Source organism: Hippopotamus amphibius, chromosome 16 (assembly GCF_030028045.1).
Source record: "Hippopotamus amphibius kiboko isolate mHipAmp2 chromosome 16, mHipAmp2.hap2, whole genome shotgun sequence".
Lineage (NCBI taxonomy): Eukaryota > Metazoa > Chordata > Mammalia > Artiodactyla > Hippopotamidae > Hippopotamus > Hippopotamus amphibius.
In genome coordinates this window covers 61,297,110-61,321,934 of record NC_080201.1, presented here as the reverse complement: position 1 = coordinate 61,321,934, position 24,825 = coordinate 61,297,110, and the positions used below count along the sequence as shown (strand labels likewise).

At 41.4% G+C, this 24,825-nt stretch overlaps 1 protein-coding gene and 2 pseudogenes across 7 annotated transcripts; 2 read left to right on the top strand and 1 right to left on the bottom strand.

The window, feature by feature from the left end:
- Window positions 1-2,518: 2,518 nt before the first annotated feature.
- On the top strand, window positions 2,519-20,721 carry LOC130838764 (zinc finger protein 347-like). 7 transcript variants are annotated; one of them, XM_057712268.1, is made up of 5 exons: window positions 2,519-2,696; window positions 4,078-4,198; window positions 4,519-4,608; window positions 9,552-9,678; window positions 15,996-20,721. In XM_057712268.1, exons 3-5 carry the CDS (start codon window positions 4,594-4,596, stop codon window positions 17,705-17,707), a joined length of 1,854 nt encoding a protein of 617 aa, XP_057568251.1. In that variant the 5' UTR covers window positions 2,519-2,696; window positions 4,078-4,198; window positions 4,519-4,593; the 3' UTR covers window positions 17,708-20,721. The 7 variants fall into 7 exon arrangements, with proteins under 7 accessions (XP_057568251.1, XP_057568247.1, XP_057568248.1 ...); XM_057712264.1 differs by having other exon boundaries at window positions 2,519-2,701; XM_057712265.1 differs by having other exon boundaries at window positions 2,519-3,157.
- A 1,270-nt stretch (window positions 20,722-21,991) lies between these two features.
- LOC130838159 (60S ribosomal protein L23a-like) lies at window positions 21,992-22,383 on the bottom strand (annotated as a pseudogene).
- Window positions 22,384-24,236: 1,853 nt separating this feature from the next.
- Window positions 24,237-24,825, top strand: part of LOC130838158 (zinc finger protein 160-like) — a 47,391-nt pseudogene continuing 46,802 nt past the window's right edge.

Genomic DNA, 24,825 nt, shown 5'->3' with positions numbered 1-24,825 from the left:
TGTTACTTCTATTTTGCCTGTTTGAGAAGGCAGTTGTTTCTAGTATCACCAAATGTGTGACTGAGCCTCTGATAAAAAGAATGATGAGTATGCGACCTGAAGAACTTGACCAGATACATAGTTTTTATGAGATCAATGATTGTAATAGTGTAAGTCTAGATATGGGAAGAAGCAACAAGAAGTTTTTTTCTTTGTATCATGACAGAATAGCAAGACAGGTGAACCAGAGAAGTTTTTCTACCATTAATAAGACCTAGTCCAGTAATAGCACATTGAGTCGCCTATCAACAAAATCTTTGCCTGAGCTAGGAATGAGCATTCCCAGCACCATGGTATGAAATGATCACGAAATACCTCCCAAACAGATTCAAAGTTATGACCATGAGGGGGCACTGCCAACTAAAGTTGGAACTTGCCATCTGCCTCTACAAGGATTAAATCAAGAACTGGTGCAGGACTTCCTAGATGGCGCAGTGGTAAAAGAATCTGCCTGCCAATGTAAGGGACACGGGTTCGAGCCCTGCCCTGGAAGGATTCCACTATATCTGTGTGCCACAACTATTGAGCCCACACGCCTAGAGCCCATGCTCCACAACAAGAGAAGCCACTACAATGAGCCGCCTGCGCACCACAAAGCAACTAAAGAGAGCCTGTGTGCAGAAACGATGACCCAATGCAGCCAATTAATTAATTTTAAAAAAAGATGATTAGCTTTGAAAAACAAAAAAGTAGCTGGTGCAGTCCATGACCTTCTGGGCACTCTAAAAATATTTTAGGGTGAAGATCAGGAATGAAGCACTCTTTGCCCTATAAAAATGGTCAGAACAGGCCTTCAGATAGATATTTTTAGGAGAAGATTTTACGAGCCCAAATTCTTGCACCTCCTCATTCCTAGATTCTTAAGTCATTAATGGAGACATTTGCTCTTCATGACTAGCAGTAATGTTTACAGGACTGGTAGCAACATTCTGCAAAAATCTGTGCTTGTTTGCATGGATCCCCCATCACCAAAATAACAGTTATACTGACTTTTCCCCATACTTCTTCAGAGCAGATCCTTGGAGCTATCTGAGACTTTGTCTCCTGGGGTACAGTCCTCATTTTGCCCTTAATAAAACAATTCGCATCTCTCACCTGGTTAATTTTTTTTTTTCAGTCAACAGTCTCATAAAAGGGAAAATATTTTTTCTGTTTTTTTTTTTTTTTTTTTTGCTTTCTCTTTTTATGGTATCTATTTGGCATAATGGGTGCTTAGTAAACTTATTGATAACTATTTCAGTATATGAAAGTCAGAACAGTATGCTGTACACTGTAAATTTATACAGTGATGTATATCAACTACATCTCAGTAAAACTGGTAGAAAAAATTTTGAGAGAGAAATAAAACACTGGGAAAAAAAAGAGACAGCGAAGAATGCAATGTAGTACAAGTTTTTACAGTGTATTGTTCTTTTTAAAGCAATGGTTAGTGACGGAAATTAACACAGGGCTTAGTCCTCTAGTCTTAGGCTTCAGAATTTGTCCCTGAGTCTCGAAATCACAGCGTGTTGGCATGCAGCCTCATTCAGAGAAATTGAACCGAAAACAAGTTCTGTAGGGTATCAGTATGAATGAGCCTTTCTACCCAGGGAGCGTTTCGTATTTCTCATTCTAGTTTGTAATACAGAGGCAAATCCAGCTCTTCTTTTCTTGAACTGCCTAAATTAATTTTTTTTCTAAATTAATTCTAATTGCAGAAAATGTTCCCGGATGCAACTAGCGCCCCACCAGCAACCACTTGGAGACCCAAGTTCCCAACCGCTTAATTGCTTGAGTCACAGGAGGGTGACGTGAGAGAAACCTGCTGGCAAAAATAGCTCTTTATTGAAATCTGTTTCAACTTACTAGGAGGAAACATGTTAGTTTCAGACACAACTTCAAGCTTTTATCTTAAATCTGTTCCAGACAGGACCTTAAACTGAATATTTTCTTTTTTTTTTTTTATGTCTTCTTTGGAGAAATGCCTATTTAGGTCTTCTGTCCATTTTTTGATTGAGTTGTTTTGGGCCTCTTCTTTTTTTTTTTTTAATTAATTTATTTTTGTTTGTTTTTTGTTTTTGTGGGTTTTTTTGTGTGTTTTTATTTTTATTATTTTTTGGAGGGGTACACCAAGTTCAATCATCTGTTTTTATACACATATCCCCATATTCCCTCCCTCCCTCAACTCCCCCCCCACCCTCCCTCAACTCCCCCCACCCTCCCTCGAGTCCCCCCCCCAGCCTCCCAGTCCCATGGTAGCCGAATACTTACCTGGCAGGGGAGATACCATGATCACGAAGGTGGTTTTCCCAGGGCGAGGCTTATCCATTGCACCCATGGTAGCCGAATATACCGGCCCGGCCCCGGCTCCGCCTCCGCCTCCGCCTCCAGGCGCTGACTGAGCGAATCCGGGCTCTGCTTCCCCCGCCCCTCGCGCTCCGCTAGGCCCCGCCCCGGAAGCTCCGCCTCCACATCCGCGCGTGCGCACTTCCTTAGGGACTGGAAGCGTAGTTCCCAGAGCGAAGGTTGTGCTACAGGGCATAGGTTTCTCCTTCCTAGTGTGAATCTGTGGTACGCGGTCGCCGTTACTCCATATTCAGCGTCTCGGAGTCACTACACACCTAAAATCCCAGCACCCGGGCCTCCGCCCCCAGTAAATCCAGACGTCGCAGATACAGGTCGGGTATGTTTTCCTTTGGGTTTGCATTCGCCGTGAGGCTGGTCCGTTCCCTTGGCTTTTCTGCCTTCAGTCCACGTAGACACCTCCATTCCAGACATTCTCCTGTTTAAAACCCTTTAGTACCTCCGCTCTCCGCCCTTGTCCCGTGTAAATTCCCCTTCCGTGAGGTGGATTCGCGACCCCAGATTTGGCCTCTCGGCTCCCGGAGGCAGCGCCGACCGCCCGGCTCCCAGAGAGGCCGCGTCCTCTCCCGGGTCCTGGATCCTGGGGAGCCCGCCCCTCTCCTGAGACATCCCCGCCCCAGCGCCTCTGTCCTCGCGTGTCCTCAGGCCGGTCCTTCTGCCCCGCAGGCCTCCCGTTCGTAGTTAGCCTTTCCCCTCACCCTGCATTTGGGGACATGAAGTCGACCAGCCCTGTGACACCCCGTGTTCTTCAGTCCAAAATTCCACCCGATGGAAGGTTGGTGTCTTCCTGTAGGCGGGCATCTTATTCAGTCGCCATCCCTGTAAATACGTGGCCAAGGCGATCAGGAGAGCAGAGAGAGTGAGAGAGGGAAACAGAAAAACTGAGGCAAACGAATGAGGGAGCATCGAAAGGAACATAGAGGATGGCTGAGCGACTTGTAAATAGACTAAAATGAAAGCGATTATGCCTTGAAAGGAGTAGGTGAATGACATAGAGAAGTAAATATAAAGCTAGATCTCTAAAGATTGGAGAGCAACGTAGAGAGAGGGGCTCTGGATCAGCGGGATAGGATAAAAGATGGAACAATGGCCTTCAGAGCATCATGGTACTGGGAGAATATGAGGACAAAGGATGACAGGAAGCACAGATGAAGAGGGAGAACAGGAAAGAAGCACAGCCACCTGGGGAGCCTGAAAGTGGGAAGGAAGGGAGTGTAACAGGGATAGAAAGTGTGTAACCCAGAGGGCAGAGAGGGAGCAGAGGTGGGGAAAAAAAGAGGCAGAAAAACATAGACATTTAGGACAGTCAGGATGGAGAGAAAGAAGAACAAGAGGTGAACAGGTTGCAGAGTGGGGCAGGACAGGTGAGGGAAGAAATAGGAGGGCAGGAAGAGCAGGAGAGCAGAGGGGAAGAAAAAGAAAGAAAGAAGTAGGGAGACGAGTAAACAGAATGAAATGGAAACTCATAGTAGTGCAGGTAGAGGGGGGAAACTGGATGAAGTCACAGTGTATTCCTCGTGTGTACAGCATTTTTATTCATCAGTTTATATCAATAAAGCTGGAAAAGAAAAAGTGGGAGATGTGCTGGGCTTGCTTCCTGTGAGTGGTGCTCAGTCCAGGATTCACATTAGATTGATGAGGTATTTTGCATATACGTGTTTTCTACCCCCTGACCAGAAATTTCCCTTCATACAGTCGGTGTGATGTCCAACCTCAGCAGTCTTTAACGTGCCGGAAGTGATTGCAATTTGGATCCATCATTAGGCATCATGACTCTGAGTCCCCCCATTCCTGAGGGCTGAGATCTGGGCTGCGGGTGAGGGGCTCTGCTCTGCATGGGGATGGATCAGGACCTGGTCTGTGACCTGAAGGGGGATTGTGGGTCCAGATGAGGTGCCCGCTGCTGCTGTGTTCGTGAGGGTCTCATGGGGAGGGAGTGAGATCTCATGGAAAGGGTGGGAAGACTACCCTGTTGGTCTCTGTGGGGGAGTTTACTGTCCTGAGTCCCTCCTGTGACAGTGGGCAGCAGAGGACTGTCTGTTCCACGTGGTGAGGTCTTCCCTGTGTGTGTGGTTGTGGCACAGGAAGGGGATATATGGATTCTAAGCATTAAGCAGCATATTTTCGCCTTTCAAGAACAACCTCTAAAGACTCACGCTGTCTGAGGAAGAAGCCCTGAAGAGGAGGAAGGGAAAAGAAAAAGAGTCACTTATGGCTCTTTCTCAGGTAAGGTCGTATTGTCAGTTGATTTTTCTGTTTGTTCTTCCACAAATGCCCTTATTTGGACTCCGTAAACTTGTCTGACTCTGAAGTATCCTGCCCGACACCTGTACTTTCACAGGCACCTGGGGCCTTCCCTCAGGGCCTGTCATCTACACTTACATCCCATCTCCCCATGACCCAGTGACCTGGAACTTGTGAAGAGGCTCCACTGGGCATTGTCCTGGGCAGGGCTTCACATCCATGGATTTAGATGTGGTGTCACTGCTATTGGGCAGCAGGGATTCTTTAGGGGCCCCATGTGGATGCATTGTCTGCTCTCTGAAAACCAGGATAAAGGAGCTGCACATGGAAGTCAGGTGTTAATATGCACAGTATTTGGGTAAAATCTGGAAAAAAGACCAATAATCGGAATTTTTTTTTTTTTTTGACTTTTTCTAAGGCAGTTGAAGCTAAACGACTGAGTCACTTTCTTCTAATCTTAACCATTGAGAATGAAATGGAACGGAAATTCAGAAACAAATTTCAGTGATAGTGGGTATTTTATTTCTTCATTGAATTTAAACTGTGAAATCAACGTTAACTTGACAGTTGGAAATTCTTTAAGTCACTTTCATTACTTCCATTTCTCAAAAGTGGTCTTTTTACTCTGGATTTTATATCCTTTTACACACAGAAGCATTTATCATTGATGCAGGTATGGTTCCAGCTTAATTAAAAAAAAATTATTTATTTTTTAAAATATTAAAAGACAGTTTAGGGCTTCCTAGGTGGCGCAGTGGTTAAGAATCTGCCTGCCAATGCAGAGGTCACGGGTTCGATCCCAGCTCCAGGAAGAACCCACATGCCACGGAGCAACTAAGCCCGTGTGCCAAAAAAAAAAAAAAAAAAAAAAAAAAAAAAAAAAAGACAGTTTATGTGTTTATTTGGCTGCACCAGGTTAGTTGTGGCACATGTTATCTTTGTTGTTGCATGTGGGATCTTAGTTGTTGCATGCATATGGAGTCTAGTTCCCTTACCAGGGATCAAACCTGAGCCCGCTGCATTGGGAGCATGGAATCTTAACCACTGGACCACCAGGGAACTTCCCCCAGACACATTCTTTTCTAGTAGGTATCTATTTTCTCAGCCCCATTTATTATTGAGACTGTCCTTTCCCCTTTGTGTAGTCTTGGCATCCTTGCCAATATATTTTTCATATTTACCAAGTATTATTTCTGAGTTTTCTAATCTGCTCCTTTGGTTTATGTATCTGTGTTTATGCCAGTACTACGTCATCTTGATTACTTTGTAATATGTTTTGAAATCTAAAAATGATGGCCTCCATCTTCTTTTTCAAGAGTATTTTGGCTCTTTGGGGTCCCTTGAGCTCCCCTATGCATTTTAGCATGGTTTTTTCTATTATTCCAAACATTGCCATTGAAATTTTGATTGGGATTCCATTGAATCTATAGAACTCTGTTGGTAATATGGTTATCTTTAGACTATGAAGTTTTCCAATCCATGAATTCAAAATGTCTTTTTATTTATTTGTGTCTCCATAGATTTCTCATAGAACTTTTAGGGGTTTTCAGTGTACAAGTCTTTCACCTCCTTGGCTCATTTTCTGCCTATGTGTTAGATCCCATTTATGCTATAGAAAATACGGTCTTTCTGTTGACATTGTTCATTGTGTATAGAAATGGAACTGGGGACTTTCCTAGTGGTCCACTGCTTAAGTGGTCCCAATGCAGGGGGCCCAAGTTTGATCCCTGGTCAGGAAACTAGATCTCACATGCATGCTGCAACTAAGACCCGCTGTACCTAAATAAGTAAGTAAGTAAGTAAGTAAATAAATAAATAAATGAATATTGAGAAAAACCCAGAACCACTATTAAAAAAAAAGGAAATGCAGCTGATTTTTGTGTGCTAGTTTTTTATGCTGCAACTTTTCTAACATTGCTTTTTGGAGTAGTATTCTCTTGCAATCTTATTGGTTTCTACATATAGAATTTTCACCAAAAAAACCAAGATAATTTTCCTTCCTTTTCCATTTGGATAACTTTGAATTTTTTTTGTTGGTGTTGTCTGATGGCTCTGGCTAGGTTGTTTAGTAGTTTCTTGAGCAGGAGTGCAGAGTGTGCATCTTTCTTCTTTATTTTTATAAGCATTTAGCAATGTGGACTTGCCCTTCAGTACAGCTTTCACTGTCTGTTACAAATTTTGGTATGTAGTCTTTTTATTTTCATTCAGATATTTTGACATTTTCTTTGTAATTTCTTTTTTGGTGATTGCTTCTTTAAGAATGAGCTGTGTAATTTCCACATTTGGGGGATTTTCCTGGTTTGCTTCCACTTTCTATTTGTAATTTTATTTCTGTGTGTTTAGAGAAGATACTGTTTATGATCTGTCTTCTCTAATTTGTTCAGGTTTGGTTTGTGGGCCAAATGTGGTCACTCATGGAGAATGTGTCACATGTGTTGGGGAAGAGTGTGTTTTCTGCTGTTGTTGGGTGCAGTGTTCTGTGCATGTCTGTTAGGTACAATTATACTGTAGTATTTTACAAGACCTCTGTTTCCTTATTGATCTTCATTTTGTTTCCAAGTGTAGGTAAACCCAGGGTATTGAAGTCTGATATTAATATTGTGCTGATAAGTATTTGTCTATTACTGTTAAGATTTGCTTCATTTTGGGGCAAGCAATGATGTTAGATGCATACATATTTATAATTGTTCTAGCTTTTGGTAGTTTTACCCTTTTACTATTATATAATGTATTTTGTCTCATGTTAGTTTGTTTACTTATTTTGTCTGATATAATGTGGTCACCTCTGTTGTCATTAGGATGGAATTTTTTTTCCTTTCACTTTCGCCTTTCCATGTCCTTATATTTGTGAATGTGAACAGTTCCAACACTGACACATTCTCTTTGTGTGTCTCCCTCTTGCTCTCTCTTTTCCTCCTGTTCCTCTGGTGGTCCCTGCTCAGGCACACTGTACAGTGGTGAAAGGCAAGAACCGTGGCCAGCCCCCTTCACTCCACTGTACCTTTAGAGGGAATGCATTGAGTGTTTCCTCCTCCTCCTCCTCCTCTTCCCCCTCCCCCCTCTCCTCCTCCTCCTCCTCCTTTTTAAAAAAATTTTTAATGAAAATTTTCGGGCACACCTCGCAGCATGTGGGATCATAGTTCCCGGACCAGGGATCAAACCTGTGCCACCTGCAGTGGAAGCACGGACTTTTAACCACTGGACCACCAGGGAAGTCCCTAGTGTTTCCTTCTTATTTTATCATTTGTTAAAGTATTTTTGCTTAATTACAATTGATTTTTTCCGTATTCTTTTTTTAATGTATATTTATTATTTCTTTCTTCCTTCCTCCCTTCCTCCCTCCCTCCCTCTCTCCCTCCCTCCCTCTCTCTCTCTCTTTCTTTCTTTCTTTCATTTTTGCCTGCGTTGGGTCCTTGTTGCTGCGAGTGGGCTTTCTCTAGTTGCAGAGAGGGGGCGCTGCTCTTTCTTATTGTGCACTGGTTTCTCACTGCAGTGGCTTCTCTTGTGGAGCATGGGCTCTAGACGAGTGGGCTTCAGTAGTTGCGGTACATAGGCTCAGTAGTTGTAGCGCTCGGGCATTACAGCGCAGGTTCAGTAGTTATGGCTCATGGGCTTAGTTGCTCCGAGGCATGTGGCATCTTCCCGGACCGGGGATTGAACCCATGTCCCCTGTATTGGCAGGTGGATTCTTTTTTTTTAATTAATTAATTAATTTATTTTTTTGAGATACACCAAGTTCAATCATCTATATTTATACACATATCCCCGTATTCCCTCCCTCCCTCGACTCCCCCCCACTCTCCCTCGACTCCCCCCCACCCTCCCTGTCCCAGTCCTCTAAGGCATCATCCATCCTCGAGTTGAATTCCCTTTGTTATACAGCAGCTTCCCACTAGCTATCTATTTTGGCAGGTGGACTCTTAACCACTGCACCACCAGGGGGGCCGCCGTATTCTTATTTGTCATGACTATTCATTCTCCAGGAATTTCAAGTTTATTTTTGTGATAAATTGTTTCTTAATCTGTGGAAATTATGCATGGTACTCATAAAATTTATAATGTTTCATCAATCTTTTATTAGTAGGAAAAACAAACCTTTTATGGCTTTTGTTAATGCCTTCTTATGTATGTTTAAATGGAGAAAAATTGTATGTTTATTTTTATTTTTTTAAGAACTTTTATTAAGATATAATTGACGAATGTACCAAAATAAAGGTTTTTTTTCTTTCCAAAAAAATAAAAAAAATAAAAAAAAATAAAGTCTTCCCAGAATATTCTAAAAAAAAAAAAAAAGATATAATTGACGTACAATAAGCTGCATTTTGTATGTTTTGTAAAACATATTTTGTATGTTTATTTTTGAATATAATTATTTTATTGAGATTGCAGTTAAAGTATTGTTTTTTCATGTTAATACCATTCAGAAAAGTTGATAATTTTTCATCTTACCAGAGATGCTTATGTTCACATGAATAAAAATGATTACGAAAAAAAATGCAAGAATATGTCCTGAGACAGCATTTGTCATTTTGACTCTTTTTTTTTAAAGCCATCGTGGCCTTTGTCATTTCTGAATTCACGATTCCTATGGTAACTCACCTAGAGATTGGATATCACTTAGTGTTTAAAACATAGTATGTAACATTTCTGCATAGACAAAGCATTATTGAATTTTATTTGTATTGTATTTCATGTCTTGTCCACAGATATGAAAAATCCGCATTAATTGTAGGGTATCATAATTTTATGGAAAAGCCTAAGAAATAAAACTTAGAGACATGCGATTTGCTCCAAATCCCTTTACATGGATCTGTCAGAATTCATACTTCAGCTGAATTGATCCTTACCCTTCTCCCCTCCTTGCATTTGGTGTGAAAATAAGGACTCTCCTCAGGGCCAATTGGTGAAATGTGTTTTCATTTCAGGGACTGTTAACATTCAAAGATGTGGCCATAGAATTCTCTCAGGAGGAGTGGGAATGCCTGGACCCTGCTCAGAGGGCCTTGTACAGGGATGTGATGCTGGAGACCTACAGGAACCTGCTCTCCCTGGGTGAGGATACCTTCCCAACAGAAATTGGGATCTGCCCTTGGATATCTTTGCATTTTCCCTTTTGTGCCTCTTGGGAGCCCCTGTTTTTCTTAACTGATCTAAAATGCCTGATGACTCAGATATGAAAAGCTTCAAGATGCGGCATCAGGAGTTTAAGTTTTTATTTGTTAGTTTACTTTTTGACAGCGCTGCACAGCATGGCATGTGGGATCTTAGTTCCCCAAAACCTCGTCCCCTGCATCCCTGCATTGCAAGTGCAGCATCTTAACCACTGGACCCCTAGGGAAGTCCTGGCATCAGGAATTTAAATCTGATTTTCCGCAGATGATCTGCCCACTTCATGACACACCAGGAGATGTTTCAGAGCTTACCTATTTACAAAGCTCATTGGAAACTTTGAACGTACCCACTTTCCTGTTTTCTACCCATGTGCTTTTGAGTTAGGAGTTGTAGGAAGTGAGCTACATTTCTGCGTATTAACTGTTTCCTGTGTGTTCAAAAGGAGGCCAGCAATGGTTAAGTTTCTGACATATTTTTCTAGACCCCTCAGTGGTGTCCTCAGTCCTTGGCTGAATAAAGAACCATGATTCTGGAAAAGCAACAGCAGATCACATTTCTTTCTTCTCAGGTGTAGGGATTTCTGTTTATCACCTGAATATTTTACCCATATTGTGTCAAGAGGCAGAGCGCTGGGCTGTGGAGACTGACGTGCATGGGCTTGGGGTTGTATCACAGTGAGAACACAGGTCAGATCTCAGAAGGGCAGAAGGGAAGCCTCATTATTAATAGTGTTTGGGCAACTCTGCCTTAGTCAGAGAGTTTTAGGGCTGTGTCCTTCAACATGTAAAATGCATTCGTTCACCCTCCAGTAGGACTGCTGCTCATACAGAGACAAAGGCAATGTCTTCCTCCTGATCCACAGCACTCGTCATCTGGCTCCTGTGAACTTGCTGTTACTTGTCTTTGAGGAGCATGAGACGGACTGTTTTATGCAGTCCCTTGCCCTCTTTTCTGTCCTTCAGTGCATGATTCCACTGGATGCTCAGTTCTCAGTCCATGCAGAGGAGAGCGGATGCCTCCAGGGTCCAATTCCTGAACATTTCCTGTTTCCATCCGCATTTATCCTGTTTCTTTGCTGTGATAATCCACCCTTAGTTAATGGGACAATTTCTGGTGGATTCTCTATGGCGTGGGTTTACTGGGTAACAGAAAATTTTCATTGGGGAACACTTTCCCTCATATATTGTAGTATTTTTCTGTTAGGTGATCCTCATGTTCTAGGGTGTGAGATAGAAAGTATCAACAGAGCCTGACTGATAAGTCTTTCCAGGTGTTTTTCTAATTTTCAAGAATGTCACAAGCCCATGTATCAAAGTTACTAGAATTCCATTTTATCCCCATTCTGAACAACAGTTGTCATCCCTGGTCTTTTTTTTTTTTCTTTTCTTTTTTTTTTCCCCCTGGTCTTTTTGATGAGAGCTATTGGAACAGGCCTGATGTGGTTTCTCATTGTGGTTTTGGTTTTTTTTGTTTGTTTTTGTTTTTAATAAATTTATTTATTTATTTACTGGCTGCATTGGGTCTTCGTTGCTGCACATGGGCATTCTCTAGTTGCGGCGAGCGGGGGCTACTCTTCATTGTGTTGCACAGGTTCCTCATTGCAGTGGCTTCTCTTGTTACGGAGCACAGGTTCTAGGTGCATGGGCTTCAATAGTTGTGGCGCATGGGCTCAATAGTTGTGGCTCACGGGCTCTAGAGCGCAGGCTCAATAGTTGTGGTACGTGGGCTTAGCTGCTCTGCAGCATGTGGGATCTTCTTGGAGCAGGGATCGAACCTGTGTCCCATGTATTGGCAGACAGATTCTTAACCACTGCACCAGCTAGCGAGTCTCCCTCTCATTGTGTTTTTGATTATCATGCCTCCTGAGGGCACCTCTGGAAATTGGGAGGCTTCCTCCAGTTCAGTCTCAAGGCAATTTAAGAAAGTGCTGCGGAGTCAAAGGCCAGCAAATTGTCATGAACTTTCCTACACTTTTCGGTTTCGTGTTTTCAGGAAAGGCAATTGCTTGGGCAGTACGGCTTATTTACCCGTTTGTAGAGCTTTCCCAGAGGCTGTTAAATTTGTGTGTGGTTTTAAACTTGGGTTCCTCATGTGTTAATGAGTGCCTGTGGTTTACTTTTGTGCAATCCGGCTGACATCACTCCTCTTTGGCTTAATTTTTTTTCCTTGCAAAGCTAATGTTAAGAAATGTAATGATATGATTTCTAGTAATTAGGGAGGGAGTCTAGTTTAAATATTTGATAACGTGGAATGTTATCATGAACTTTTGATTATTCTAAAGTCAGTACATTTCTTTGTGTAAAGAATATTATATAGTTAATATTTTAGTAACTTTTTTTGTGTTTATATTCTTAACTAATGTAATCTTATCCCTAAAATACTCAGGCTAATATAACTAGAGAATATTTCATTTATTAATATTTAATTTTGATTTACAGATGTAACATTTTCAGAATGTTTTATGCTTCTTCATGGGCACACATTTTTGTAGGATTTATTTAGAAAAATATTTTCATTACATCATGGACATTTCATAGCAATTATTCTATTACCATGAACATAGTGAGTGTCAGGGCTCTTTTATGTCAGGCAAATTAGATTTTAAATTATAGATAGAGACTTCCCTGGTGGCGCAGTGGTTAAGAATCCTCCTGCCAATGCAGGGGACATGGGTTTGATCCCTGGTCTAGGAAGATCCCACATGCGGCAGAGCCACTAAGCCTGTGCGCCACAACTATTGAGCTTCTGCTCTAGAGCCCGTGAGCCACAGCTACTGTGCCCAAGTGCTGCAACTGCTGAAGCCCATGCACTTTGAGCCTGTGCTCCACAAGAGAAGCCACCACAGTGAGAAGCCTGTGCACCACAACGAAGACCCAACACAGCCCCCCCCCAAAAAAAATTGTAGATAAATTTAATATTATATTACATGCTACATAGAGGAAACATCCACAACCACCATCAGTGAGCATTGTGTTAAATTATAGTGGTACTATAGTTTTTCTCCACGAACTCTATATTCATTTCACAGAATTATTCTTCCTTCCTCTGTGTGTTTGCCACTGGATTAGTTTCGACCCTAGAGAAATGTGTGTTTGAGATGTGAGCATTTACTGCTTTCCCCTTACAGACTCTCTTGCCTCAGCAAAGTACTTAGCTGATGCCTTCCTGCTGCCAGAACTGTGGTCTCAGTGTGGTGTAAGAGTGCTGGGTGGGAGGGACACAGCCAGTCTCTAAGATGTATTTTTTATACTGACATATCATCCCCTAGAACTACAACATTAATTCAACTGTAGTTCAGTGACATTGAACACTTGGTGAGCTGAGGATGTTTCTGAAAAACTTTATTCCCATTTACTGATTCCCACAAACAATTACGAGTTCCTAATGAACATCAAGAAATGGAGTGAAGCAGAGACTCTCCCTTTTTTATGACCCTTGAAGGCGGTCAGAGGTGCACATGGAGGAAACAGGAAACGCAGAGGTCTCACACAGGTTAGTGATGTTAAATATATTTTCTTTTTCCTACTTTTATTCTGGTCTGTAAGGCCAGGAGACCAGTTTTGGCAAATAAGTTGTGATTGGAAGTAATGAATTTCTCATCTGAATAACCAAGTCTGTATTTCTTATAAAGTACAATATCACGCCTGTGAACTTTGGATTTATAGATGTACCCAGGATGTTTGTAAACATTTATCCACATTACCATGCCATAGAGCATTGTCAGTAGGAGCACTTCTTCCTACTGTAACAGTCAGCAGTGTGCAGCCCTTAGCAAGCAGCTTGTTGCTTGCTGTTACCCCCACCTCCCCTGCACCCCGTTACCAGGCAGTGGTTACTGGGAGACCGCTAATGCCACTCTAACCATCAGCTCAGCCATTGGTCGGCACCACAGTGGGCCCCACTCAGTCACTGGTTGGTGCTGCAGCGCGCCCCTCCTCCAAGGGAGCAACTGTCAGTGAGTGACTTTTAGTGGGGGCCATTTATTTCCAGCCAACCTTAGGTGGAGTGTGGTTGTCAGGTGGAGAGTGAGGTAAGAGGCAGATCCTGCCTTCTCTCCAGGGCTGTCCAGCTCACTCGGCCTCTGGTGGGCTGGTGAGCTGTGGGACCCAGGGAACAGGCTGGAGGTGTGTCCTGCAGGGCTGCAGAGCCCTCACCAAGACAGCCCACTGGCGACCTCGGTGAGCCTCTACTCCACCCCCGCCTCTGTGACCTAATTGCAGCGGCAGGCTGCATGGGACACTGGGCGGCCTGAGGAGCCTGAGGGCCAGTTGGGTCGTGGGCACCCAGCTCCCTCAGCGATGACAGCCGGGCAGGGTCTGGGGACCTGGCCCTGAGGGCGCTGCCAACTGAGATCTGCCTCCTCAGCCAGGCCTGGGCACTGGCAGGAGGGCCCAGACCCGGGTGCTGGACAAATGTTCTGGGGCAGGGTAACCTCCCCCCCCACCCCCACAGGGACCCCTTTCTCTTAGCTGGAACTGGACCTGGGAGGGTGAGAGTTGTGCCTTGGGACCTTTCTTTTCAGAACAGAGAGTAACATTTGTTTGGTGGAGATTGACAGGAACATTGTTACCTGACCATGACCTGACCTCAAGAGCAAAGGATCTGACACTAAGAAGTCTGGGACAACTAGCCACGCCCCTTCCTCTCATTTCCTATAAGAGGGCTTTGTTGGAAGCTTTCGGAGTTTGGGGGTTTTTTGGGTATGAAACATCCATCTCGTTGCATGACCCTGTAATAAACCTTTCTCTGTTCTAAACTCCAAAGTTTTGATGTTGTTTGGCCTCACTGTGGGTCATGGTAACATTTGCATTTTGGTAACACTAACAGCCAAAACTTTTATCTTTTGGTAATTTTTGTACACATGTAAAGTTCACATACAGATCCTTTCCCCCCCCCCCACTATAAATCTTTTGAGTAGCACCGAGTTTTTCCAAATTATTGTTCCATTAAATTAGCTTGTACTTTAGTCAGGTGGGCTGCTTGGGTTGAGAGCCATGCTTAAGAATATGTTGTCTCAGACTGTAGGTCCAGATGCACATCCTGATTCTCTCACTAGTTTCTTTGTGTATTGAGGTCATGTGCATAGACCTCTGAGTCTACTTCCTTTCCTCGAAAAATCATGATAATTTTCCTAAAGTCTTTTCAAATGAATAAGTACTACTAAGATGGCTTTGAATAGTATATCTTTTATAGTAAAGACTCCAGAGTTACTTTGGCTGAAAAGATATATTATTCTGTTATTTTTATTATACTATCTCTTTGCATTATATCTTGTGTACCTTTTATTTTGCAATTTGTTCCTGACAATATTGTATCTGACTATAATTAAATAAATTTACAAATTGCTCACTCTCAATTACATGTATGGCGGAGCCACTGAACTGGATATTTAAGGTCCCTGCATATGTAGAGAGGTGCTCACTTATTGGCTGTTCATATAACTGGAGAATGTTTCATTTATTTATAATTAATTTATTTAATTTTGATTTTCAGATGGTGGTCTTACAAAATGTTGTATGCTTCTTCATGGGTGCATAGTTTTATAGGAGGTTTTTAGAAAAATATTTAGTTTTAAAAAAATATATTTTATCAGGACTTCTCTGGTTGTCTAGTGGTTAAGACACGTTGTTCCCAATGCGGGGGGCATTGGTTCGATCCCTGTTCAGGGAAATAAGATTCCACATGTTGCCTGGCCTGGCCAAAAAAAAAAAAAAAAAAAAAATCAAATTGTTCGTTTTCTCTGTGCTGTATTTGTTTCCTAGTTCTAAAGTGGCACTCATTTTTGTTGTTCATTAGACAAACTAGTTTTGGTTTATTTACTGTTACAGTACATTTTAGGTTCTTTGGCATTTATTCATGTATAGTAAGTATTCTGAATACACACACACAGAGTTTAATATCCTTTTCTACTTGATTAAAGATTACCAGTATGTTTACTGATAACTGGTATGTGCTTTGGCATCATGGTTGAAGACTACACTTCCTTTGATAGCTAACAGAAGTTTTATTATAAATAAATACATTGTCAAAGGTTGTTTAATAGTGTGCCATAAAATTATTAGAATTAACTGAGATGACTTGTACTTTAGTAAAGAATCATTCCTTTTGTGTTCCTACAAATTGTAAGATTATGGTTGGTAAGATTCACAGCTTTGCTTGATATAAGTATTACATTTGGTTTAATTTTTTTTTTAACATGAGACATTTATTCATGAATCGTAATGAATGGGGTACTTACGATTCTTTATATCTTGTAGATATCTCTTATATACATGTAATCAAGAAATTACAACTGAAAGCAAATACCGATAGAGGAGAAGTATTCCGAACACTGAAGTTGGAAAGACATGAAAGGAGTGAAATGAAACATTTTTACCTCAGGAATGTTCAGGAAAATATATATGACTTTGTGTTTCAGAGGAGAGATGAGGAAAGTCATTACAAACGAAAACCTACAACCCATGACGAAAATCTCACCGAGAAGAGAGATCAACATGTTAGAAGTGTTGCAAGAATCAAGCCTATTGAAAATAGGCCGGCATTAAGCTTTTGGGTTGATCTGCATACTGATAAGGATATCAGGAGTAGTGCCTCATTTTCACCACTTGAAGGAACTTTTAGTGTGGAAACCATTTCTAATACATATGCAAGTGGTTTTATGCATCCTTCAGTGGTGACACAAGGACAGAAATCACGCAGAGTAAGCTCTTACAAATGTAATCTGTGTGGCAAAACCTTCCTTAAGGGATCATACCTCCAAAGGCATGAAGTCATCCATACAGGAGGGAAAGTTCATAAATGTGATGTATGTGAAAAAATCTTTACTCACAATTCATATCTTGCAAAGCATCAGAGAATTCATACTAGAGAGAAACCTTACAAATGTGTTGAGTGTGGCAAGCTCTTTCGTATAAAAGCACACCTTACAAGTCATCAGAGAACTCATACTGGACAGAAACCTTATGAATGTATTAAGTGTGGCAAGCTCTTCAGTGAAAAAAAAAACCTGACAAGACATCAGAGAACTCATACTGGAGAGAAACCTTACAGATGTAATGAGTGTGGGAAAAGCTTTCATTACAGCTCAAAACTTGAAAGATGTCAGTTTCTCCATGCAGAAGAGAAATTACATAAATGTGATGTGTGTGAAAATGTCTTTTCTCGAAATTCATCACTTGCAAGATATCAGAAAAGTCATACTGGCGAGAGACTTTATAAATGTAATGAGTGTGATAAATTCTTTAATCAAAAGGCATACCTTACAAAGCATCAGAGAGTTCATAACGAAGAGAAGTCTTACAAATGTAATGTGTGTGGCAAGGTCTTCAGTCGAAATTTAAATCTTGAAATTCATCAGAGAATTCATACTGGAGAGAAACCTTACAAATGTAATGAATGTGGCAGGTTCTTTTCTCAAAAGGCAAACCTTGGAAAGCATCAGAGAGTTCATACTGGAGAGAAATCTTACAAATGTTATGAGTGTGGGAAAATCTTTAATTACAGCTCAAAACTTGGAAGACATCAGTTTTTTCATACAGAAGAGAAATTACATAAATGTGTTGTGTGTGAAAATGTCTTTTCTCAAAATTCATTACTTGGAAGATACGAGAGAAATCATACTGGGGAGAAACCTTATAAATGTATTGAGTGTGGTAAGTTTTTTAGTCGAAAAGCACATCTTAAAAGTCATAAGGGAACTCATACTGGAGAGAAACCTTACAAATGTAATAAGTGTAGCAAGCTCTTTAGTCGAAAAAGTAACCTAACAAGACATCAGAGAATTCATACGGGAGAGAAACCTTACAAGTGTATTGGGTGTGGTAAGTTCTTTAGTCGAAAATCACACCTTATAAGACACCAGACAGTTCATACTGGAGAGAATCATTACAAATGCAATGATTGTGCCAGGGTCTTTAGTGAAAGATCCCAACTTGTAAGTCATCAAAAAATTCATAGTGGAGAGAACTGATACAAATGTAATGAGTTTGTCAAAAACTTTTATTGCCTCTCAGCCCTCATTCAACACCTGAGAACCCATACAGGAGATAAATTGTATTGGGATGGCCAAAAGGTTCGCTTGGTTCTTCCGTAAGGTAACTCTGGTAGCACTTAGTTGTTTTTAACTTCATTCAAAACAATTTTGTTAGCTTGTATGTGACAGTTGTCATATCAGTGTGCATTTAAAAAAGGACTTATCAAAAATGGTGAAGTTTTGTGTAGCCATTTTAATATCAAAGACGGAAGAAAAGAAATTTTGCCATATTATGCTTCATTATTTCAAGAAAGGTCAGAACACAGGAAAAGATTTGTGCATTGTATGGAGAAGGTGCTGTGACTGATCAAAGATGTCAAAAGTGGGTTATGAAGTTTCGTGCTGGAGATTTCTTGCTGGATGATGGTCCTCAGTTGGTAGATAAGTTGAAGTTGATAGCAATCAAATCGAGACCTTAATTGATAACAGTCAGTGGTATACCACGTGGGAGATAGCCGACATACACAAAATATTGAAATCAGGCATTGAAAATCATTTGCACCAGCGTGGTTATGTGAATTGCTTTGATGTTTGGGTTCCACATAAATTAAGTGAAAAAACCTTGACCATGTCTGCATATGATTCTCTACTTAAACATAAAACATTCCATTTTTAAAACAAATTATGATGAGTGATGAAAAGTGGATACTGTGCAATCATGTGGAATGGAGGAGATTGTAGGGCGTGTGAAATGAACCACACCAAAGGCTGCTTTTCATCCTTCTTTGGAAGGATGTTGTGTATATGATGGGATTGGAAGGGAGTCCTCTATTATGAGCTGCTTCCGGAAAACCAAACAATTAATTCCAACAAGTACTGCTCCAAATTAGACCAACTGAAGGCAGCACTCGATGAAAAGTGCCCAGAATTAGTAAACAGAAAACGCATCATCTTCCATCAGGATAACACAAGACCACGTATTTCTTTGATGACCAGACAAAAATTGTTACAGCTTGGCTGGGAAGTTCTGATTCATCTGACATTGCAACTGTTGGTCTCCATTTATTTCCATCTTTACAAAATTCTCTTAATGGAGAAATTTCAATTCCCTGAAAGACTGGAAATTGATAAGTCACCTGGAACAGTTCTTTGCTCAAAAAGATAAAAAGTTTTGGGAAGGGGCTTCCTAGGTGGCGCAGTGGTTAAGAATCTGCCTGCCAATGCAGGGGACATGGGTTCAATCCCTGCTCCAGGAAGATCTCACATGCTGCGGAGCAACTAAGCCCATGTGCCACAACTATTGAGCCTGTGCTTTAGACCCCGTGAGCCACAACTGTTGAGCCCATGTGCTGCAACTACTGAAGCCCATGCACCTAGAGCCCATGCTCCACAACAAGAGAAGCCACGGCAATGAGGAGCCAGTGCACCACAATGAAGAGTAGCCCCCACTCACCGCAACTAAAGAAAGCCCGCGCCCAGCAAAAAAGACCCAACACAGCCAATAAAATTAACTAATTAATTAATTTAAAAAAAGTTTTGGGAAGGTGGAATTATGAAGTTTCCTGAAAAATGGCAGGAGCTAGTGGAACAAAAGGGTGAATATTTGTTCAATAAAGTTCTTGGTGAAAATGAAAAATGTGTCTTTTATTTTTACTTCAAAACTGAAGGCACTTTTTGGCCAACCCAATATAAATGTGGTGAATGTGGTAAAGTCTACAGTTGCAATTCCGACCTTGCAATTCATCAGAGAATTCATAATGGAGAGAAATCTTTCTAAGGTAATGAGTGTTGAATATCCTTTACTGAGATCTCAACCAACACTATAAATCAGGTAATAAATACAGAGGGGAAACCATATTAATGTGATATATGTGGGAAGATCTTCCTTCAAAATTGATACTTTAGGGACTTCCCTGGTGGTGCAGTTGTTAATAATCCGCCTGTCAATGCAGGGGACGCAGGTTTGATCCCTGGTCCAGGAAGATCCCACATGCCACTGAGCAACTAAGCCCGCGTACCCTAACTACTGAGCCTGCACTCTAGAGGCCGCAAGCCACAACTACTGAGCCTACGTGCTGCAGCTCCTGAAGCCCAGCACCTAAAGCCAGTGCTCCCCAACAAGAGATGCCACTGCAGTGAGAAGCCCAAGCACCACAAGGAAGAGTAGCCCCTGCTTGCCACAACTAGAGAAAGCCCGCACAGCAACAAAGACCCAACAAAACCAAAAAAAAAAAAAAAAAAATCGATACTTAAGGAACATCCCTGGCGATCCACTGCTTAAAACACAAATGTAATGTGTGTGGCAAGGATTTTACCCAGAGATCACAAGATGGGACATACTGGAGTGATACCTTATAAATCAAATGAGTGTGACAAAACCTTTCCTTGAGTTCAAGTATTAGTTAACAGCAGAGTCCCTTGAAGAGAAACCCTTCACATGTATGATCAGAGGTTTTATCCAGGCCTCACAGTGCACTAGATTTCTCAGCATACATGTTTGATAGAAACCACACAAAGCAGTATGTGTGCTAAGGCTTGTACCTGAAGATCAGCACTATGAAACATAGAGGATTTATTTTGAAGAGCAATGTTTCAAATGTCATGGATGTAAAAATTTTCATCAGCTCTCCAAACCTTTGTTTTAATGAGAACATTCATATAGTTCAGAAACTATAGAGACTTACTAAACATGGAAAGAAATTGACACAACAGTGCATCCTCAAGGTTTACCAAAGAACTCATATTGGGAGGGAATCCTTACAAATGTAATGAATTAGGTAAATTTTTTGAGCAATTCTTACAGCAGACCACATATCAGAGAATACGTACTAGGAATAAATGTCTTATTTTTCAAAGGTAAATGTGAGATACTATATGCTGCAGAATCACTGCAAGTGACAATATGTTAAAACGTATGACATGATGTGTGTAGTACCAGAAGAAGAACATTTGTGGAAATATGCTAATATCTGTCAGTGTAAATATTTAATTATTAGAGATGTTTTGAAAAGCCTAAATCACTCTTCATACCTTTCAACCTGACTTTTGAAGTCAGTTGCTCTTACACCTTCATTACAGGCCTTCCACAATATTCTCTGGGAAGGAATCTATAAAATGAGGGGTCCAATTTCATTCGCTGTGGTTGAGTCACATTCATGTTTCTAGAAAAACGAGACCTTGAATTATGAAATTCAGTAATGTTTGAATTAGCGACAGTGGGGGACAAAAAATAATGTAATACTATGACATAATTCATCATGCTAATTATATTTAGGGTGTCCTTTTGTGGGTAGGTCATAGTGGGTTATAGGACAGAATGCTTTACTAACTGACTGTGAGTAGGTCAGGCAGGACCTTAAGGGAATGGGTTTTTCATGGGAGCAGAGTGACAGGTTAACAGGGACTGATTACGTGGTAGGAAGAATACATGGGAAAATTTGGCCACTTCCTCCATTGCATGGGAATAGCTGTTGTATAGATCTGTGATTAATGAAAAGCTAGTCTTATTCTTTGAAATTAAAGGGAGAGCGGTTATTGTGAGAGGAAAATTTGATGCAAAGCCCCAGAATTCTATGTATGTGTGCATAATTGACATTTCACTGCTGCCATTGCCTTTTGCTACTGTTTTATTCAGAATGTGTCGTAGGTGTCCATTTTAATGAATAAAATTTAATTATTTTTTGTGACCCTAATGAATCATGCTCCTTTCATCACCACAGTTTTCTTCCACCTCAGTACTTTATACCAGAAATTAATAGTGCACCATTAGGATCTCAGGGTTTAAAGAATCTGTAGCAATTTCTTTCCATGATGGGCTCAAAAAACATACAGTTAGGAGATTAGATACTCTTCGTTTGTCTTTGTTGTTGTCTCCAAACTCTGCTCCAGAACATCTTGGTGGCTATAAGGAAATGCAGTTTTATGGTGTAGCTTCTGATATTCTTGATACATTATTTACTCTTTAATTTACTTTGTATTATGTTAGCCACACTATTTTGAATAGTGTTGAAATGGTGTATTTTTTTTTCATGCTTTTTTACTTTGTATATTTTTATTTTTGGAGTGCATTTCTTCTGGGAGACATTGTTTTCTGTGTTCAAAACCATCTAGTTGAAAATATTTGTTTTTCAATTGGAGTCTTTAGGCCATTTGTTTTAAAGAGATTATTAGGGATTTAAATTCTTGTCTTGGTTTTGGTTTTATATTGTCTCTTTTGTTCTTTCTACTCTTTTCCTATTTTTTTTCCTGTTCTTTAGAATAAATGAATTATTTATAATTGTTTTATAGTGAAAACTTTTGTATGTATAAGTGTCCAGCTGGACTCAGTTTAAATGATTCCAGTTTTGCTGGCAACATCCAAAGCGTCGTATTCAAGAGCCAGTCGAACATTTGCCTTCTTCTCTCCATCAGGCCTGATCATGGTGTTTGACCTTAGCAACGTCAGTGTCATAGAGCTTCTTCGCAGCCTGTTTAATCTGGTGCTTGTTGGCGTTGACATCCACAGTGAACACCGATGTGGTGTTGTCTTCTGTTTTCTTCATGGCTGACTTGGTGGTGAGGGGAACTGATGATGGCATAGTGGTCAAGCTTGTTTCTCCTGGGGTGCTCTTCCAAGGATATTTGGGCTGCCTCCTGAGCTGCAGTGTTTCGGGTTGTTGGAAGGTGGGTGACATCCGTATCTTCTACTGTGTGTGTGAGTGTGTGTGGCTGTGGACACCTTTCAACACTGCTTTCTTGGCCTGCAGGTTGTGGGTTTGTTTTAAGTCCATTTTTGGTTTACTATTCTTAGCAATAACCATTTTTTAAGTGTTTCCTTTAGGGTTCTTACTATACAACTTATCTTAGTCTATGTTTAAGGGCTTTTACACTCTTTCCTAAAGAGCATTTGGCCCTTAGACGTTTACTTCCATTTCTCTAGTTGTGCTCTTTGTGTGAGCATTATCATAGATTTTACTTTGACATATGCTATATAGCCAGGCTAGATTGTTTCTTAAACTATCATTTGTATTTTACAGAGATTTACACATTAGGGATACATTTTTTATTTACCCATGTAGTTACTATCTGTGATGTTCTTTCTTCTTTCATATAGGTTGTATAGGTCGTGGGTGTGCAGCCTACAGCGCAGGAGCCAAGAGCTGCATACCATCTGTTTTTAAATGATGCATAATTGGAATAAAGCCAAACACATATTTGGCTGCTATGGATCTAGTCATGGTACAACTGTAACAAACAGTGTGGACTATAAGGAAGAAAATATATGCTGTCTTTTTTTTACATAAAGATTTGATGACTTCTCATGCAGCATCACATTTTCATCATATATGTGCATTATTATACAATTTGAAGCAACAAATATATGGATATCAAGGGGGAAAGGGGTGGTGGTGGGAGGAATTGGGAGATTGGGATTGACATATATACACTACTATGTATAAAATAGATAACTAATGAGAACATACTGTATAGCACAGGGAACTCTACTTAATGTACTGTGGTGACCTAAATGGGAAGGAAATCAAAAAAGAGGGGATATATGTATATGTATAACTGATCTATTTTGCTATACAGTAGAAGCTAAATATTGTAAAACAACTATACTCCAATAGAAATTAATTTAAAAATAAAATTTGGGCCATAGAATATATGGAAAATTCCATGTTGCCATATAGTATTTGGCAATGGTTACACAAGATTGCTCTAGATTTAAAGAGTTAAACTAAGAATAATTCTGAACGTGATGTATGTCAAGTACATCTCAGTAAAACTGAGGGGGAAAAGGCAAAGCACTAGGAAAATTGAAAGAAGGAACCATGCAATTTATAAAAATTTAAAGAAATGGATTGCTCTTTCTCAAGCAATGGTTAGTGATAGAAATTATCACACGTCTTAGCCCTCCAGCCTCAAACCCCAGGTTTTGTCCCCAAGTCTTTGGAACTGATAGCATGTTGAGCTGGCCTCCTGGCTGAATGAGAAACAGAAAGGAAAACTCTTATGTAGGGTGTCAGTGTAAAAAGGGCCAGGCTACCCAGGGAAAGTTTTGTATTTCTTATGCTAGTTTGTAATATAGTGGCAAGTACAAGTCTTGTATCCTTAAACAGCTTAAATTAATTCTAACTGCAAACATGTTCCTGGATCCAACTAGCACCCCACACAACCACTTGGAGACCTAAGTGCCCACCACTGGATTGCTTCTTCTGCAGGAGTGGGACAAGCGAGACACCAGCAGGCAAATAAAAGCTTTTTATTGAAACCATTTTCAGGTTTTTAGGAGGAGGCATCAGTCAGAAGTGGCCCACATAACTGCAAGCTTTTACCTTAAAGTGTCTCAGACAGGAGCTTGACTTTAGCATTTTCATGGTCTGGGAAAGCACCCCACTCTGCCCCGCCTCCCGGCGCTCCCTGCCGCGGACCTGTGCTCTCCTCGCCCCGCCCCTCGCCGGCAGCGCTCCGCCCAGACGCCCGGGTCCCGGAAGCTCCGCCTCTAAGGCCGAGCGTGCGCATTTATTTTACGGAAACGGAAGCGGAGAGCTTGGAGCGAAGGTAGCGCTGAAGAGCAGTGAGTTTCTCCTAAGACTGTGCTGCGCGGTTCACCTTTCTCCAGCCTGCGGTGTGGGAGTCACTACCGACTTAAAACCCCAGCAGCTGGCCTTCCGAACCAAGTAAATCCACACGTCACTTTTAAAGGTCGGTATGTTTTTCCTTTCGGTTTGAACTCGGTCTGAGGCCCGTCCGTGCCCTTGGCTTTTGCACCTTCGGTCCAGGTAGACACCTCCATTCGCGACATTTTCCCGATTAAAACCCTTTCCTGCCTCCGCCTTCCCATTGAAAATCCTCTTCCCCGAGTTGTGTTCGCATTCCCCAGCCTCGCGCTCTCGGCCCCTGGAGGGCAGCGCCGGCCGCCCGGCTCCCGGAGGGGCCGCGTCCTCTCCCCAGTCCTGGGAGCCTGGGGAGCCCGCCCCTCTCCTGAGACCCCCTCCCTCCAAGCCCCTCCGTCCTGGGGTCTCCTCAGCGAGTCTTTCTGCCCCACAGGCTTCCTTTTGTTACGGAGTCCAAGCTCTCTGCCCGTTTCCTGACAGGCCAGTGGCTCTGAGAGGAGGTGTTCAGACAAGGAA

Excerpts from the sequence above, each read along its gene's own strand:
- LOC130838764 (XM_057712270.1), top strand. Across the intron at positions 9,679-15,995 it reads CAGGAACCTGCTCTCCCTGG|ATATCTCTTATATACATGTA; the intron begins GTGAGGATACCT and ends TATATCTTGTAG.